Below are 19,664 nucleotides of genomic sequence, written 5' to 3' on the forward strand. Positions count from 1 at the left end.
TCCTCTGAGACTGAAGACAGTTATGATAATTGGCAAAAGCCTTTGTTAGATTCTGGATCAGACACAGAGAACAGTGAAAGTGATTGGAAGGAGACCAAATTCTGCTACACATGCTCTGAAAGTTAAGGAAACCATTGTAAGGGATGTAGTCTGTAAGAAATCCTTCAGCTTATTCAAGTGTAGTAATAGATTTTACTACATTTTACTCTTAAGAGACACATGTGTAATTATAGAAAAATGCCCTTGAGCTGTTTGGTTCATAAGAAATGTTTGAGAGTGAAGAAAAAGGACATCTGAAGAGACACGAGAGTTCACACAGGAGAGAAACCATTTGGATGTGACACATGTAATTCATTTGTATTTGCTTTATCTCCATTCTCCTCAATCAATTCTCAACCAATAAATCTTTGGCTTTCGACATCAAGAGGTCTCCTGCCGCTTCTCTGGTCTCCAGTTAAGCTGCTCGTGAGATTTCATTCACAGTTGGGTTGCTTTTTTCTGTTGTCTTCTGTTTGATGTTCTGATGTTCCTTTAAGGAACGGATATCTATCTATCTATCTAGATAGATAGATAGATAGATAGATAGATAAATATATATTAAAATATATAGATAGATAAATATATATTAAAATATATATATAGATAAATATATATTAAAATATATATATATATATATATATATATAGATATATATATATATATATATATATAGAGATATATATATATATATAGATATATATATATATATTGATATATATATAGATATATAGATATATAGATATCATAGATATATAGCTATATCCGTTCCTTAAAGGAACATCAGAACATCAAACAGAAGACAACAGAAAAAAGCAACCCAACAGACTTACTTTGGGAAAGAGATTTCTAACCCAGCAGCTAATTATAATTGTACGAACACTTGTAGTGATTAAATTAGTCTCATTGACATCAGGATCACTGTTTGATCTTCACTCCTTCAGTGTTGGCCAGTAAAGCAATATTTATGAATGAGTTACAGCAATAGGATTACGAGTTAAAATTCAGTAATAAGTTACAGCAAGTTCTCCCTGTTGCGCTCCGTTACTTAAGACATTTGGAAATGTGTGATAATATGATTCACTGCAGCAACAGGACAATGGTCACCACTGGGTTTATCTTCCAGCATGCATTCTTATTTAGTGTGGACATGGTTAGTGTATGATAACAGACGGTGCGAAGTAAAATCTGCATATTTTATACCACCACAAAGGAAAAGAGGACAAGATGCGTACTGCGACTCTAAACCAGGTGCAGCGACATACAGAAAACACACAAATCAAGGGGAAACTCTGACACTGTATGCACTGTAAAAAATACACAGCGGATGATGAAACTATAAAGTGACAAATGGGCCCCCTTGCTCCGGTGAATCTCTGAGGGGCTGAACGGCATAGGAATGAGCTTTTCAACAGACACACCGGGGGAGGAAGAAAGGAGTCCCGTTGCAGACACAGTTGAATTACCATACCGCTGAGGAGCAAAGACAAAGCTCCCCGAGAGCAGCGCGGGGATCCGTCATCCAGTGCGGAGCGGTGTTGAAATGCGGATGTTTCACACTGGTAATAAGCAGAAGGGGGAGATCACACAGTTGTTTAAACCTCACACAGAACATCCTGAGAATCCAGGCTTCAACGCGACACTAAAGCAAACCCGGATATGGAAACGTCTTTGGTCAATCCTGAAACAATTTGACTGAACGAACGTACAAATATGAATTCAAGGCTTAATAATCTTTTTCAACTATTTGAACGACAACAAAACTATTCTATGAAAAGCAGAAGATGTTAGAAGCCGAGGTTTCCTCGAGCCATGCAGTATCCCAGTTTGTTCTGGTTCCCGAGGAAAGACATGAGGCCCACGTAGGCCTCGATGTGGATCTGCTGCTTCAGGACCAAGACGCCGTTGGCCTTCCCGGGAAACGGCTTCATGGCGTGGGCTTTCTGCGCCGCCTCCTTGAGCCGCTCTTGAAAGTTCTGGACCTGTGGACGTGGACAAGAGGGTGGGAGGATTAGGAATATAACACATTTATTTCCTGTTTGCAGCTCTCTCGCCTTGGTCAGGGTGTGGCGTACATGAGGTCACAAAAGCCTTTTTCAGAGGGATTTCATCTTTTTTTGTCGTGTCAAGCACTAAAGTAACTTAGGGAAGTGCACTGATGCCAAAACATTTGAGAAAGCACAAAACTAAATTGAGTGCTCAGCCTGCAAGTCAATGTTTAAGAGCACAGCTTTGTAAGAGCAGAATTAGATTCGTGTGTGATGGAGGGCAGAATTGTGAGAATTGTGATTTGAGGAGGAATTGTTGAACTACATGTGAGTCACTAACAGGCATCATTGTTCATTTAGTAAATGATGGTCCATTTAGAGTCAAAGAGACCAATAAATCATGAATCATTTCTTGATTTAAAAGTAGCTATGCTTTAGGGCGGGGCTACCTTGTGATTGACAGGTCGCTACTACGGCGTTGTCTGGGACTTGACCGTGTTTTCGTCTTACAACGTTAACCCTTTCACTGTGTTTTCACTTCATGAAAGTTAATGGTCACCTAAAAATGTCTCATTCAGCGTTAAGCACCAAGATGGCGACGGACCAAATGCCAAACTCTTCAAAACCGTAGTGAACAAAACCAGCGGGTGACGTCACGATGACTGCGTCCACTTCTTCTAGACAGTCTATGATGTGTCTGTGTGATGACTCATTTGACCACATGACGAATCTCACCACGCTGTTGTTTTGCTCAAGTGATAATAGTTAAGAGTCTCCTTTCAAGTGTCCTCTCACCCTAAATTACAAACTGTCTCAGCCGGGCCATGGTTTCAGTTTTATTTGTGATCCGAGATGTTTTGAAATATGTGACTCTCAAACTTTCACTGGAAAAAGAAACCAGGATATTGGTCCTAAACAATGTTCCCTCTAATTTTTCATGTGTCTGGGCATACACACAAGCTCCCTGAGCACACTGAGGACCACTGTGAGCAACATCAGATGTGCACGCTGTGGCCACACACCAGTATCACACCTGTTCAAAACCTTGGATCATAGCAAGTTACATGGCTTATTAAAAGAATCAAATTACAGCAGCAATTTTCACTAGTTTACTTTTAATATAAGTGATTTGACAAACTTTAAAGGAAAAAGACAAAAATATTGTTGTTCATGAGATGTGTAGTATGTTTTATGTGAGAGTCCTGCTTGGCCATGGGAAGAGTCTTGCTTTGGCCTGTGTGAGGTCCTGTTCTGGAAGAAATGATACATATACACCTTTCAGACATAACATTTTGTTCACATTAAAACACATTCACATTTTGCACAATGACGTGTGCTGTAGCTTGTGTTACAGTGTAAATTCCTGTAACTCTGTCTGTAAAATATGTAATTACTCAGTTTTTTATTATCATTTCTACTACCCATAAATTATCTAGTAGTAACATAATTTAATGATTAATATCCATAAGTAAAAAATCTTAATAAATGTCACTAGAATATGCACAAATCTGACTTAAATTGTACCTTATTTTTCACGTCTGTCCTTCTCACTTCTCCAATGGTTGTACACTTTGTCCAGGTTGATGGCTTCGTCTGCTTCTTGCTTTGACTTTATGTGCATCAGCTGGTCCAAATGTGCCACTTCAAGACGATTTCTGGATGCTGTTTTGATACGATTCATTAAACTGAATCCTCTTTCACAATCTGCACTGGAAGCTTAAAAGAACCACATTTCTTTTTTCCAATGGCTTGGTGAGTGGATGTGTCGCTGCCCGTTCGTTTCGCCATGATAAGGGGTTAGCATTTGCGTCTCGTAACTCCGCCGCACTGTTGATAGCTAGCTAACCTGCACGGCGCGAATGGGCAGGGCAATAGTGTCAATGCTATGATTGGCTGCGTAGCGTAAGTGAACCGAATCGTATCATTGGCTGGACACCTGTCACTCACTGAGTTACGTTGCAAAATAGTACAGAAAACAAAATTATTATTATTATTATTATTATTATTGGTTTAATTGATTAGATAAGATTAGGACTAATATTAGATATTAATTAATACGTTTATGTTGAATTTTATTTTATGCGCTGCATAGATTTTCTTGTGCGCTGAGAATGTGCGAGCAGTGCGCGATTGCTCAAGCGCGCAGCTTAGAGGGAACATTGGTCCTAAAGATACATTGTTTTTATTAAACGCTACGGCGCACCACACATGAATGTCCAGCACATAAAGTCACAACTATTTGCATGGCTCCACACCAAGAGTGGTCATTTGGAAACTTCTGTGATTTTGGTGAACTGAGCCTTTCAACAGTTCCATACTGTTCCCATCGACTGGTCAACTCACGTCGCAGAGGGAAGCGAACGTGTCGCTGATGCTCCTCACAGGGTGGTCGGTGAGGGTGATGCAGGGGAGGTTGGTGGCGAAGGGGTTCCACCTGGAGGTAAAGGAGGGCTCCGTCAGCCGGTCCCAGAAGACTCGCAGCCCCTCCCCCTCCCTCCTGGACACATCAACACACAGTGGAACACAAATGTCAAAGAGTCTCTCTGTCAGTGACACATATGACTCAAACAGGTGAAAAATAACATCAGATTTCTCAGTTCATGTTGTCACCAGATCAATGACATTACTCAACAAGCTCTTGTTTTGTTTTCCATTGAGAGTGATGCACAAAAAATAAGTAAATATAAATGCTTTATTTATAAGTGACAATTATGTGGCATAGAATTATTTCATGTCGGAAAAGCAATGCTGAAATACAAAGCAGACTGCAGTTTACATTTCCACAATTGCCAGAACGCAAGAGAGTTCAGTTATATCTACATTCCACTGCTGCGCTGCTTCCATTTATTTATTTATTGCATGTTATTCTGTTTAAACCCAGAATTTGGCAAGACTCATTTATTTATTTAATTTTGAATAATCTATTTTTTGAATGAGATTCCAGTGGAGGCAGAAGTGAAGCGCGGGTTGGGCTTCGCTTACTAGAAAATATCACGGGTTCCTAGTGAAGCCGGGTTCACGCTGGACACCGGAGCGCAGCGATGTGTCAACTGTGGGGCGAGCAGTCGGTCCATTAATAATTGTAGATGGACAGAGACACAGAAATATACAGAATCCCTAACTTAATAAATGAATAATGAATGTAATAATCAAGACAAAACAAGAATAGAATGCTGAAAGAACACATACCACCTTTGCCCCTTGGATTTGCCATTTTCAGGTATTGCGTATGATCCATAACAATGACTTTTGGAGGCAAAATTAAATAGAAGAAAAAATACTACAAAGATAAAAACAACAACATTTCAACTTCCCTGTTTCTTACTGCTCTGTGCTTTTCTGTACTTTACAGTAACTGGGTGCACAAATAAAAAGGGACCATCTTTTGGGTGCCGAAACCAAAAATACGGTTTCCATTTATAGACCCCTTATATTTTGAGTAATACAAAATATAAATGGTAAATGGACTGTCCTTGTAAAGCGCTTTTCCAGTGTTTCCGACCACTCACAGCGCTTTCACACTACTTGTCATCATTCACCCATTCACACACTGATAGCAGGGGCTCAGTGACACCTGCCTACCAGATTGACATGAACGGTTGACATGTTGTAAATGGCAACCAAAGGCCGAGAATTGGTCACAAAATGGTTTCCAATGGCAACCTGGCAACTGTTAACAATGAGTTTGCGTCAACATCCGTTCACATTACGTCCCCGAAAGGCGGACCACCGGACCTGTTGGTTACATGGTAACAATGTAGGAACAATGGAGAACAATGGCACTAATCTGTCCTCAGGGCCAATGCTGAATGGGAGTGCAGTGTCATGTCTACCAGTCCTCGAGGTAATCGACAGCATGCTCCTCATATTAAAGTAAATACCGCAGGCTTTCATGAAAATGCCCTGGAGGCATATCTTCCCTCAGCCTAATGAAACCTCAGAAGACTGAGCAAAGCAAAGACCTCCCAACACTCCCAGATCCCATCTTTGAAATGATGTTGCCGTTGATCTACATGCTGTAAAGATTCTCTATCTACTGTTTGTCCATCAAATGTGATCTCTGGCTCTCACATCCTCAGACTGTAATAACTGTGGGCAATACAGTATCTTTGTTACAGGGTCATAGTGAGTTCAAGACACCCTCCTCTGCATCTCTTTTTACAGCCAGTTAGAGCTGTGCGATAAATCGATTTTTGCTTTATCTTAAAGTAGCACAGAACGGCACGGCACCTTCCCTGAGTTCATAGCAGCGCCGCAAGAGCTTTCTTTAGTGTCCGACCTCGAGCAAACTCCTGTAAAGTTTGTCTAAAGTCTGTGGCAACTAAAAACAGCAGCACAACTAAACTATCCCGGCAGCTGAGTGGGAGAAGCGTGTGGCACTGCATGCACAAGACGGCGGCAAAAGCAAACATCCGATAAAAGGCACCCGACATGAGCGGAATCATTTTCTCATGTGAGAAGAAGGCGGGTGCAAGTTTGCAGTGTGTGTAAATGGAAACGCATGCAACATGCTGACTCCATCAGAGAGGGTCTTAAGTTGAGCTGGTCTTTTTTTCCCCTACGCTATAATGAAGCGTATGTTTTTGTTTGAATCTGTTCCGTTCCCGGTGAAATTTAACGGCAAAACTACGTCAACAAGTGCTTGAGCAACATTCTGCGACAATGTATCTGGCAGTGCTTGCTTTTGTCTCTAGTAGTGTAAATAATAGCATTTGTGTGTGTGTGTGTGTGTGTGTTTTATGGAGCATATTTATTGTATATTATTGAGTAAAAGTTAGGTTTGTACTTTATTATCCCAATAATTAACTTTTGGGATAAATCAAAGTTGAATTGCTGGGTTGGTCACCTTCGGTGCACGTTCACTATTTTCTGATATTATAGAGACCAAAAGATGAATTGATTAATGAAAAAAACAGTTGTCAGATAATTGGATAACAAATCATTTCGACATTGTGCTATTGTTAAAACATTTGCGTCATGTGTTATGTAAAGCGAGTCATTTGCCTGCTGCATGCTCACTGAAACACTGAAACATATTATATTTGTGTCGGTCTGACACCAAACCCACGAATGTGTGCGCGCCTTTGTAACCTCTTGAAAACTGTATAAGAATTGTGCAAACAGGGCTCATAAAGGGAAGCTTGTTACGGCAATCAAGCAGAATGTTTTTGTGAATCTGATCTGAACAGCTTTAACTGGGATAGAAAGTGTTCATCTGCAAAGTCTTACCTACAATGAACCCGCTGGTTTGCATTCAAAAGTAAGACGGAAGATAAATAAATCAGCGTGCGGCCGATTTCCCCAACGGTGTTCTGAATCCTTAATGATCCGTCACACCTTTTGACCACATACTTTGAACGAGAGCACTTCCTGTCAACAGAATGAAACACTTGAGGTTAAATAATGGTGTAGCTGTTAATCTCCTGGTCCCGTTTACACAAGTACGTTCCAAATGACTACTGCTGCTAAACATGCTGTGCTCCTCCACAGCAAATGTTGTGCAGGGAGAAAACGATTAAAACATTAAAGTATAAATGGGAACATTAAAACGCTTTGGCGAAACACAGACAGGGTGGAAGCAGGCTTCGTTACGTCATTCATGAGTTTCTCAAGGAGACGAGGTTCGTATCGAAAATAAATTGCCAAAAAACAGACTTACAAACACCTCAAGAAAGAGGGTCAAACTGAGGAAAAACACCTCCCACTCGATCCACACTGTTCACACGAAACGCACACGCGCATGAGAGCAACGCTGTGCTCTGAGCTTAAGGGCAAGTGACGAGAGACTCATAAATCAACACACAAGATGTGAACATCAAACCCAGCTCCAGCTGTCCCACACCGTCTCAGAGCGAACGAATGGGGTCCGATCGCTCAGTGGAGCCTGCATGGTTTGTCAGCCATCCATACGCGTATCCATCCAACATGTGAAAGGACTACAGAGGGAGAAACAAGGGGGTGGACTGACGACTGGAAAACAAACAAAGAGAAGCTCACTTGTTATACACAACGTCCCTACAATATTCGGCCCTTGAAAAGACATTTACATTATTCATGATGACGCTGCTCGTGCAACGCTCCGAAGCCTAAAACATACAGCCACGCTGCTGCGGATGTCATGATGCAAAAAGCTGTGATATCATAGCTGCGGGCTGTTGGCAAACACGTTTCCACCCCGAACAGCAGAGTCCACGAGCTGAACGAACGCTCCAAGGGGTTTGAATTTAGAGCAGCGAGCCCAAAAAACATTATACGCCTGTTGGTGAAACTTCTAATATGTGTATTTGCATTTTTTTTTGCGCAATTTATGCCGTGGACGTCCTATTTATGAAAGTGCAGTTGAGGTGAAGTTCACGGAATCAAGTCATTGAAGGAAGCAGGGAGTGTGAAACTTCATCCTCGGTGCTGATGATGAAGAAGCTGCCTAATCGTCAAATAAGCTTAACTTTTATTTTCAGACAAGTGATGTTCCTCATCATCAGTATATATATATATATATATATATATATATATATATATATATATATATACTGATGATGAGGAACTTTAAATGTGTTTGCTTAATAGCTGAAAATAAAAGTATATATATATATATATACACACACACACACACACCGGAAGGGGCGGGACTTCGCCTTCGGAATCTTACTGCTTTTTTTTGCGGCAGATTATCGAGCAGTAATGGAGATGAGCCAGTGCCCCGGTTTGTACAACCTGTGAGCTCAAACGTGGAGTCAGACATAGAGCAAACACTCCTCTTCTTCCTATTTTTGAGACGTATCTATTGATGCGATTGCTCCGGCGACGTCGCCCCTCAAGGGTGACCCCCTAAAGGTTTATCCTCACGGACTCCTCACCAGAACACTGTGTGTAGTTTGATCTGGATGAGGAGTCCTCATTTAAGGAGAACTGGGTGTGTGTGTGCATCCCTCTTACTTTGCTCCACATGTCAGCGTTTCACAGTTGTGGCTCTGATTAAATCATCTTCTGACGAGGTGCATAATGCTGATGAATGATATCTTAAATAGCCACTATGTACTAACTGCCCTCTGCTGTCTGAACGTGTGAGCTGCTTTAGTTTGTGCAGAACGAGAGGAGGAAAGTCTGTCTCAAACTACAGATTCCCCACCCTATTGATCTGTATCTCAAAACAACGGTAAAAATGTATCATAAGCCAACCTGACTCAGCAATGTGAGGCAAGAATTCGAGTTAATAAAACAGTTCTTAATAAGTTGAAGGCGGGGGCTAAATAAGGCATCATTCCCTCTGAAACCTTAATACAGAGAAAAGAAAACTAATAAACAGAGAAGAGCAGAGCTGGGACCATTTCCAATAAATATATATTGATATACATTTCCTACAACAGTTACTGAAGCAACATCCAGTGGGGCTTCTTCAAACCTCCACAGCCAACTCTTTCAGACAGGAATAAAAAAATAAAAAACACAGATAATGTGCTGGGTAATTAGTTTGTCTAGACAGTTTGGAAAGAAGGCACGTTAAACACAATCTCTCCCCATAGATGCAGAGTATTCTGTGCTTTCTTCGTCATGGGTGCACCTGGAGATTCCGCGATGAAAACAAAAGATATTCAGCACTAAAAATACCGACGCTCCCTCAACGGTATCTATTGGCATCAAGGATGTTTCAGGGAGGCTGATCTCCATCAGCCTCCCACAGACGCCAAATAACAGGCTCCACAGACGGAGTTAGATGTTCGTTGTTCTCAGGCTGGTGGCCTGGGAACACGAAGGGGTCAAACGTTCATGAAAGTGCTCCGTCTCAACTAATTCTTTTGTAAAATATTACCATTTCACACGAGCAGTTGGAGATGTGTCATCCATGACACATCTCCAACTGCCCAGCTTAGAGGATAAATTCGACATTTCGGGATATGTGCTTATACAATTTCTTGCTGAGTCAGATGAGAAGCTTAATATCACTTGTCTGCAACAATCAATGGTATTATATCAAAATGGATCACATAACTAACTGTGCCTGAGAGGTGTCACTAGGCGGCAACCTCCGGTTCTGCCGAGTAAAGCCGATGCGGAAGTGTTTTAAAACTTGTCTTCTCTCTACTGACCAGCAGGGGGCGACTCCTCCGGTTGCAAAAAGAAGTCTGATTGTTTCCAGTCTTCTTCAATACAGCATGATGTTCATTTAGTAAATGATGGTCCATTTAGAGTCAAATAGACCATAAAGCAGGGTATGCTTAGGGCGGGGCTACTGTGATTGACAGGTATACAATCACAATATATCTCCTCAGCATTCCAAATACGGTAACCTCCATTCATTGGTTGCGAATAAAACAACATGGCGACAGGTTCTGGTACTTTTCAGGTCACCATCATCTTGTTTTCTTCTTATTTCTGATCGGGGAATCTTTTAAATGCAGTGACAAATCAGTCAAAACCTAAACAGGAATGATAATACCAGTATAAAATGTCTATAGTTTATACACACAGAACGGAATTGAATAGATCAACTCCGCTGTCACCCCCAGCTATTCGAGTCAGGATCAGCCCGATATCTGATATCTGATCAGTATTAGTGCATCCCTTCTTACAATGAAGTGAACCCGAAAAAAGGAAAGCACTAAACATAGCAGCCGAAACATCTTCAAAGCCCGACTTTTCCTACTTTTCTCTCACATTGATTCTTGTGATGTGGAAACAAAGTTTCCTGTTCCATCAGAGCAGTGGGGAGGATTCTTTCTCATATACACATGAACTTTACTGGAGATCAATTTTCTGCCAAAAATAAGACGGAATGACCTAGACGAACAAAAGAAGACACTTCCTGAGGGAGAGGAAGAGAAGAAGAGGGAGGAAGTGGGAGGAAGTGGTGAAGATGAAGACAGAGAGGGGAAGTGTTTGAGGGTCGAGTCTCTCTCATTCCAATCAGTCTCTTTGCTGTTGGACTCCCGGGTGGCTTTCACGAGCGCTTTATGTATAATTCAGCGTAATGTGCGGAGATAAAGCCCCCAATACAGGCCGTGTTCTTCTAAGCTCTTCACAGCGCATTACGTTTTATTCATCAAATTAGTTTTAGTTGGTTTGGTATGAAAGGTTTGGATGAAAGGACTACATTCATTTTGCCACTAATCAGCTCAGCGACAGCTCCAAGTGACAGCTTTGCACTCCTTACCCCTCCTGAAAGAATAAAAACTCTCAGCTCGTCTCGCTGCCTCGCCCGTTTCAGCGTGAACCCGGTTGCCGATCCTCTGCACGAATCCCCGTTCACGGCCTTCTGATGCCGCCCTCAGCGCCGTGTCACTGCTCTCACTGACAACCCCGATCACTGTCCATGCTTTCAAGTAAATCATGCTTCAACCTTTGAAATCCCCCCAAAGAAGGCTGCATGTTACAGTCCTGTTACATTCTTCATGACATCCTCTAAAAATGTTCACAGAGCTTGAGAAAGCATTGTGTGACACATGACTTGAGAAGAAAGGTAGGAAACAATAACATACGAGGAAACTAGGCATGTGTGGTGTTGAAGCTCAATGGTTAGCGTGTGCTAAAAGGGACTTTTACTGTCCTCAAGCAAATAAGAGCACGGAGCAGATAATTAGGGCTAATATTTGTAATTCTCCAAGTGTGTGTAGCGACGAAACACTTCAGACAGGACACCAGAGATCCAAGGCTTTCTCTATACACGATACAATGCATGCGTCTCTATGAAGCTAAAGAGTCAGGAGTTTCCTGGTTATCATTTCCCACCACAAATGAAAATACCTTGTGAGGTTAAAGCTGCAGCTTTTTATGGATAGTAGGTGTAAGTTCACTGCTGAAGGACTGATGAGAGGACTTACTGAAGCAGGGAGTGCTTTGGGAAGCTGAACTGGCCGTGGGAGAGGCGGTCTATAATGTTTAGTGGGATCCTCTGGATTTGGTCACAGTTGAGCATGACGAAGTCGTACTTTAAGACCAGGAGAGAGTTGTCTGTGATGATGACGAGGCGCTCTTTTTCATTGTTCCAGTGATCCACCCTGAAACAACCAGAGAGAGAGAGATCTGTTCTTGATATCTATATCTTCATTTTGACACATCATACAGCACATTTCTGTATGTCCAATGAGGAAATGTATACAGTGTGTAACGAGCATAAGGACCAGTATGCACTAAGTTGCCAGTTTACTAGTCTATTCTTTCACTAACAACTAAGTGTACAGGAGATTAAAGTATTCAGTTAAACTGCAGAGGGTCCCAACCGTTTTAGCTTGTGACTCGTGAAACAAACGCCTGTTTGTGATCCCTTGTCACTGGTTGCATACGTTCACTGGTGGCATACGTTCACTGGTGGCATACGTTCACTGGTTGCATACGTTCACTGGTTGCATACGTTCACTGGTTGCATACGTTCACTGGTTGCATACGTTCACTGGTTGCATACGTTCACTGGTTGCATACGTTCACTGGTTGCATACGTTCACTGGTGGCATACGTTCACTGGTTGCATACGTTCACTGGTTGCATACGTTCACTGGTTGCATACGTTCACTGGTTGCATACGTTCACTGGTGGCATACGTTCACTGGTTGCATACGTTCACTGGTTGCATACGTTCACTGGTGGCATACGTTCACTGGTTGCATACGTTCACTGGTTGCATACGTTCACTGGTTGCATACGTTCACTGGTTGCATACGTTCACTGGTTGCATACGTTCACTGGTTGCATACGTTCACTGGTTGCATACGTTCACTGGTTGCATACGTTCACTGGTTGCATACGTTCACTGGTTGCATACGTTCACTGGTTGCATACGTTCACTGGTTGCATACGTTCACTGGTTGCATACGTTCACTGGTTGCATACGTTCACTGGTGGCATACGTTCACTGGTGGCATACGTTCACTGGTTGCATACATTCACTGGCTATAACCAGTTCAACCACAGTGTAATTTTCTTTCCTTTGTTTAATATCGGTCATTTTTAGAGGGGAAATTATTCGCTAACTCACAAGAAAAAAAACACAAAGACTTAAAGGAACGTCTGACAGGCAAATATTATTTTGTGTTGTTTGTTCTGCTGTCCTATGCTGTTCTCCTAGGTCTCCCAACCTAGGGCTCGGGACCCACTATTGGGTCATACGCTAAATGAGAGGGGTCACAAGAGGATAAAAGGAAGAGTTCAACCAACTGCAGTAGAGAGGGATTTCCACTATGTATATTTGAGTCTTTTTGTCTGAGGTGTAGTTCTTATGTAGATAGGGGAGTCCCCGACTAAGAATGTACATCGTGAAATCTGATTGGTCAAGTCTTGCCTGTGGTGGACTGATAGATGCATTGTTTGTCTTCTTAATAAGCTAATATTTATACCAAAATAGGCTAAACTTCACAGCCATTCAGCACCCCCATGTATGCAGAATGGAACTATTTGTTTCATGACCACATTTTCCCGCCACTGCAACAGGCTCTTTAGATCGAACCATGAATAGTCGAATATTCACCTCTTGATGTTAGTATTGTGCAGGAGGTTATTTCAAGTCAACACAAAAATATGTATAACAAAGCTGCTTAATTATGTACTGTAAAAGCTTCACGATTTCCAAAACCGCCGTTGGCGAAGATCATAGAATATGCATGCAAGCATTTCTAAGTTGCTAAGTTTTTACCACCAAAAAAAGGAAAAAGAAAAAGGAAATCAAGATCTAATGAAGAGAAACACCTTCAAAGCAAACAAACTAGAGTCTGCTTTCTATTTCGGCCTCAAAGTGTGTTAAAAAATGTCTGCGTTATTAATTCGAATCACAAAAAGCATAATATCACACACACACACACACACACACACACACCACACACACACACACACACAATTCATGGTGCCATGGATTCTCTTTCTACGGCCCGCTGAGCCGCGCTCGTGTGGCACGCTCCCAATGAAACACTCGATCGCTGCTGGCAGCCGCAGGCCACAACAAAAAAAAAGAGACAAGTTCACTGAACAGCTGCGGCATCATGGGAAAGGTGTGAGTGAAGAGATACGACTGTGCTAATGAAATGAGTTCGCCCAAACTTGACTGGGCACGGCATCGCGGACGGTACAGAGGTGTTACAGAGATGCACCATCAGACCGTGGGTGGTCTGACGAGCTGCTGGCATTCGGCCAGAACAACACACGGGATGTGCTGGACTGAGGTAGCCAGCTAGCAGATCGACTGTAGGTTCACACATACAACCACCTCCTCTGTGTGTAAGTCATAAATGAAGTGTTTTATGATCAGAGAAGGCATAAACAAATGGGAACTAAATAATCAAATGGAGAACACATGACGAAAACGAAAAAAGGAACAGTCTAAGCAATAACAGCAGATGCATTGAGATCATCTTGCTCTTTCTAAAGCAAGTGACAATCCTCAGCAAGGCCAGATTTTAGGAATTTTCTCATGCTCTTATGACATAAGTCACCGTCCTCCCTCTGGGGAAATTCTGCAGCAGCATCACAGAATGGCCGTCTAATGCACTCTCTATGTCACCAGACTTCCTACAGCGGCGTCTGCGTTGGCGGCAACTGCGGGGCCAAATGTAGGACGAGCGTTAACGTGTGTTGGACAGAGCTGCATAAATGGGATGCATTATTAATTCTAACACGGCCGGCCTTTCAAATGTTTCCTGAAAGCTTGTGCGGGGAGTGATACAACCAGACGTCTCGCAAGTGCACTTGGTAAATGTCTTGCAGTCGTGTCATTTTGCTCCGTGTTGGAGGCAGTTAGTTCACTGCCTCTGCATTGGCTTGTGTAATATTCAACTATGGCATTAGGCTTAATTAATACGGATGTCTCTATTTGATCATGCAGAGCCAATATGGACTGTATCATGTGTAGAATATAGACTCTCTCCCTATGGGCCTCAGATTTTCTGCGGACGTCTGAGCCCCTCACCGTGTCTTTATGGCTGAGCCCAGCTACCCTACAAAGGAAACTCATTTTGCCCGCTTGTAACCTCAATCTCATTCTTTCGCTCATCACTACCTAAAGCTCGTCACCACAGGGGAGGGGATGTAGATGGAATGGTACACTCAGAGCTCAGCTCACTCCCGTTGTACGGGCCGGTGCAACACATCGAACCACCTGTCCATCTCAAGCTCCATTTTACCCTCACTCGTGAACAAGACCCTGAGACACTTGAACTCCCTCGCTTGGGGCATTGATTCACTCCCAACCCTGAGGGCGTTTTCCGGCAGAGAGCCATGGCCTCAGACTTGGAGGTACTAACTCTCAATCCAACCGCTTCACACACAGCTGCACACCGCCCCAGTGCTTGCTGAAGGTCACGGTTTGATGGAGCCGACAGAACCACATCATCTGCAAAGACAAGAAACGCAATTCTGAGGTCCCCGAACCGGACACTCACCTCCCCTCTCTGGCAGAGGCCAACATCCACTGGAAATGCGTTTGACTTTGTGCAGAGCATACCGACGCAGCGCTCACTTTGGTTATACAAGGACCGGATGGCTCGTAGAAACTGCCCCGGTACCCCATATGCCTGCAGTAACCCCCACAGGACTCTGTTGGGGACATGACCATAAGCCTTCTCCAAGTCCACAAAACACACGACGACTGGATTCCCATGACCCCTCCAACAGACCTGCAAGTATAAAGAGCTGGTCTACTGATCCGAGGTTTGACTATCGGTCTGAGGCCTCCTTTCCAGCCCCTATGAATAAACTTTGCCGGGTGGGTTGAGCAGTCTGATACCTCGATAATTCTCTACAGTCCCCCTTTCTAACAACGTCCGCAGCATTCAGCATCTCAGGGCCGCTCGCCCTGCCGCCAAGGAGCTTTTTGACCACACCGCCGACCTCTGCCAGGGATATGGATGAGTCGTCAAACTCTGCCTCTTCCATGGAGGATGTGTTCGTTGGTTTCAGGGGTTCTACAAAGTGTTCATTCCACGGCTTGACAATGTCCTCAGCCCTGATCTGCAGCTCTCCGCCCCGAGTTGTATCCCCATGCGGGATAATAAAGTTGATCTGAAGCTGACCAAAGCTGTGGGTTTTCATTAGAGAGCCTGGCATTCTCCGCTGGGGAAAAAAGCACTTCAGTGGACACGGCCCCTGAGGGGGTAATGACGCATAATCTAATCAGCAGATCAGAGTGTTTCTTAATAGTATTAGTTCAAGATATTTAAGTATATAACATTGGGAGGTGAAACAACTAGTTGATCTTGATAAAATGAATTATCCATAAATTTGATCGATTGTGTATGATTTTTTACAAAGCAAAAATACCAAAAACTCACTCTGCCATCAGCCAAATGCTGTGAATGCTGCCATCTACTCCTTCATCCACCAGAGCTTCAATGTCTTTGATAGCCTGTTTCAGAGTGCCAGGCTGAGGAGACAGAAATGCATGCGTGTCACTTTTTAATTTTCCAGTGTGACAATCACAATGTGTGACAGAAAGCTTAAGGGCTGATCTTTGAGGCGGATGCACAGCGGGGACTTGTACTCCAACAAAATGGCAGCGCGTCTGTGTGTCAAACTAAATGACAATAAACAAAAAAACATGGAGCCTCCGCATTTGAAAATGAATGCTTATGAAGAAAGCTGAGCGTGCATCTTCCGTGTGTAAAAATCTGAGTAACAGGTATTTGAAGACCAGAGAAAGCTTCTGGACATAATACACTACACATCCAGATTTCTGTTTTTCAATGCAATCCACACTAATTTCTATAACATGCAATTCTATCCTTCCACGTTTTATTATTTCAATGGCGAGTTAAAAAGATTAGGAGTTCATATTGAGGGCTCCTGGCAGTCTTATTGAAATCTGAACCCGGTGCTGAGCCGACCTGGCAACGTGTGAGGACATCTTATATCTTATGGCAACCCAACACAGGCCTGCAATGAACATATATATGTATAATATTTTGCAGTCTCCGTTGAAATTTGAATAATATATAATACAATAAAAAGATATGCTAGAAATGTTGAAATACTCAAAGTATTAAAACCTTAAGTAAATATTATGCCGAACAGCCCAGTAATATTGTTGTCTGTTATCACATAAGCATGATTTGAATGTAGTTGCTGGTGGAGGTGAAGCTTTTCAACAGCTTAAATACAGTATTTCATAACGAAATGTCTTAAACGAAATATCTCAACCAGCAAAGTAGTTAAGGGAATTGTGCAGGGACTGCAGAGGACAATAGCATTGAGCTAACTCTGGTGCAATCAATTGCTAAGATAGCATGTATGTTTGATGTTGTACATGGCAAATGAACGCAAAATAAATTAAATATACTAATAACTACAGCGTTAACTGTACTGTAGAAGAAGTATGAAGCTAGAGTAAAAAAAGTAGAACCTAAGTAACATTGTCAAATTCAAATAAAAAGAAGAGTACGTTAGGTACAACTTAAATGTATTAAATAGGTTAACACCTGCCAGACAATTTTCATGAATATTAAATAACATATGAGTTGCAACGTGAAGTGAGATTTCTACAACTGTATAAAAATATATTGTTTCATCAACATATAGGCAGCACAAAGTTCCCTGTTGTCAAGTGGAAAAGCGGAAGTCGTTACCCTCAACACGAAGAACCTCCTGATCTTAAACTGGTCCAGAGATGGCTCCACGGAGAGGTCACTGCGCTGGGGGCGGGCCGCTCCGACCTCCGCTGCCCGCTCCTCCGTGCCCTCGATGGGGGCAGTCGGCTGAGTGTCCGCCGGGCCGCCGGCGGAAGAGCTGAGCTGCTGCTGCTGCTGCTGCTGCTCCTCATCGCTTGGCGGCGCTCTCTCTTCAGCTTCTGCCATAATGGAGCTTCAACAACACCTCTCTCAACATTAACACCACTTGTGGAGCGCTATTTAGGCAATCAAGTTAAAGTCTGTCACATACATGCCGTATGCAGTGAGGCTTTTACGACTTTTAGATCGTTGCCTCTAGTAGTCACTCTGGGTGCACAACTTCCCCAGTATCGAAACTTGCATACACAGTCCCGACACATATGTACCCCTACATGCTACATCCCTTGAGTTCACATTGCAAAGTGCTGGTGATGAATATGACTTATGAATATGACTTACTTACCGCTGGTTATCGGAGTCGCGGAAGGTGTTGAGCGGATCAGCAGGTCTCGCTAAAGAGGCAGCACAGGTGCGTAACTTCCTTGTTCCGACTGTAACGTTGGTTTTAATGGGCGTGCACGGCAGCAGCGCACCAGAGCAGGATGCATTTCAGACTCAGGCCTTTTCATTGCTCTGATTTACGATGGCACACGAGCTGCACCTATACCAATCTATAAATAGGTACGCTGCTGGCTTCATACTGTGCTGAATGAAGATCATCTCAGGTTTGTGTCGCTTATTTATGAATGTTGTGGGACTGGGGGCTTTCACACAGTGCTCATTTGACTCTCTTTGTGGCCTCATATTGACTCCACTTGCTTCAAGGTGCATGACCAGATTTACCTGTTAGGATGTAAGGATGCAATGGGACAAAGGGTTTCCCCGCACACATCACTATGTGTGCTTTGTAACTGTTGAGTCCGTTTCAGGCAGTTGGATTAAACTCAACTTTACACGCACAGCACAATATAAGCTAAAATAAAGTTGGGCCATAGAGTGGCCCTATAGGTAATAATGTAGGAACCACTACCACCATGTGCTTCTAATTTGCTTCTAATTTCTTGACACATCTTTCATGAATCATATTATGCACCGATGAAACACTGCGAATCAGCGGCCCTGTTGCAGCTGCCATCTTTCCATTGTGTGTGTGTTTTTAAGATAAAGTGCACACAGTATAATGTTGGTTCCCGTTGTCATAATGTATGAATATTTTGTGTCTTTAATTGATATAGGGGTAAAAAAACAAAAGTAGCCACAATTACAAACCCTTTTGTGTATTAGTATAACCTCTTTCAATTTTGATGCATACTTTTAAAAGGTATGTGGCCAGGGATTTCCACATACTTTTAGTCTTATAAAGTCTGCCTTTTGCGGATGTGAACTATACATGAGAAACTAAATTGAGGATTAAAAAGAGGTGCTTTATGAGTTGCATTCCAACAGTTTATGATTACCTGCCCGAAGGGTTTTTAAACGATGAACAGAGTCGAAACGGTATTTCCTGTCGATGTCTATTGCATTAAATGAGGATAATAACAATACTTTGTGACCCTTTTCAGCAAGAGAAAATATCAGGATTATCTTTAAAGGCATGGAAATATGTTACCGAACCACAGCAGACAGAAGTTAGCCATCAAGCCAGCTCAAGACTGATACTTTTCTGAGGAGTTTAGACCCAAAAGAGAGCTAAAAGGAGAGTGAATATTGTACTAAGATGAGAGAATAAGTAATTGTTTGCTAACAGGTTTGCCACAACAGCTTAATACGACAATAGTGTGTCTGTTCGCTTGTTTTGGAGCTTTTCATGTCCCAAGTGGCCAAAAAACATAGTTTTAAACTATTCCTAGTCCTAGGACTATAGCAAAAGGTTTTGACGCTGATGCTCTTATTGTCCTCTATTAGTCAGCACTAAATAACGTAGGAAACAGTCTACGTGTCATGTTGATAGGAATCCAGCTCAAGCAGCTGATTATACCGCTGTGTGAGTTGTCACTGGAAGGTTAAGGGTTACTTCTGCCAGTAATGCCATAACTACTGTCGGGTGACTCACCACATT

At 42.6% G+C, this 19,664-nt stretch overlaps 1 protein-coding gene across 1 annotated transcript; it reads right to left on the reverse strand.

Moving 5' to 3' along the window:
• Positions 1 to 899: 899 nt before the first annotated feature.
• tprg1 (tumor protein p63 regulated 1) lies at positions 900 to 18,151 on the reverse strand. The gene is made up of 6 exons (XM_079267804.1): positions 18,069 to 18,151; positions 17,564 to 17,798; positions 16,274 to 16,365; positions 11,843 to 12,019; positions 4,368 to 4,521; positions 900 to 2,018 (listed from the first exon to the last, which is right to left on the reverse strand). Exons 2-6 carry the CDS (start codon positions 17,789 to 17,791, stop codon positions 1,824 to 1,826), a joined length of 846 nt encoding a protein of 281 aa, XP_079123930.1. The 5' UTR covers positions 17,792 to 17,798; positions 18,069 to 18,151; the 3' UTR covers positions 900 to 1,823.
• Between the last annotated feature and the right edge of the window lie 1,513 nt (positions 18,152 to 19,664).

This window comes from Melanostigma gelatinosum (assembly GCF_949748355.1).
Source record: "Melanostigma gelatinosum genome assembly, chromosome: 4".
Classification (NCBI taxonomy): domain Eukaryota; kingdom Metazoa; phylum Chordata; class Actinopteri; order Perciformes; family Zoarcidae; genus Melanostigma; species Melanostigma gelatinosum.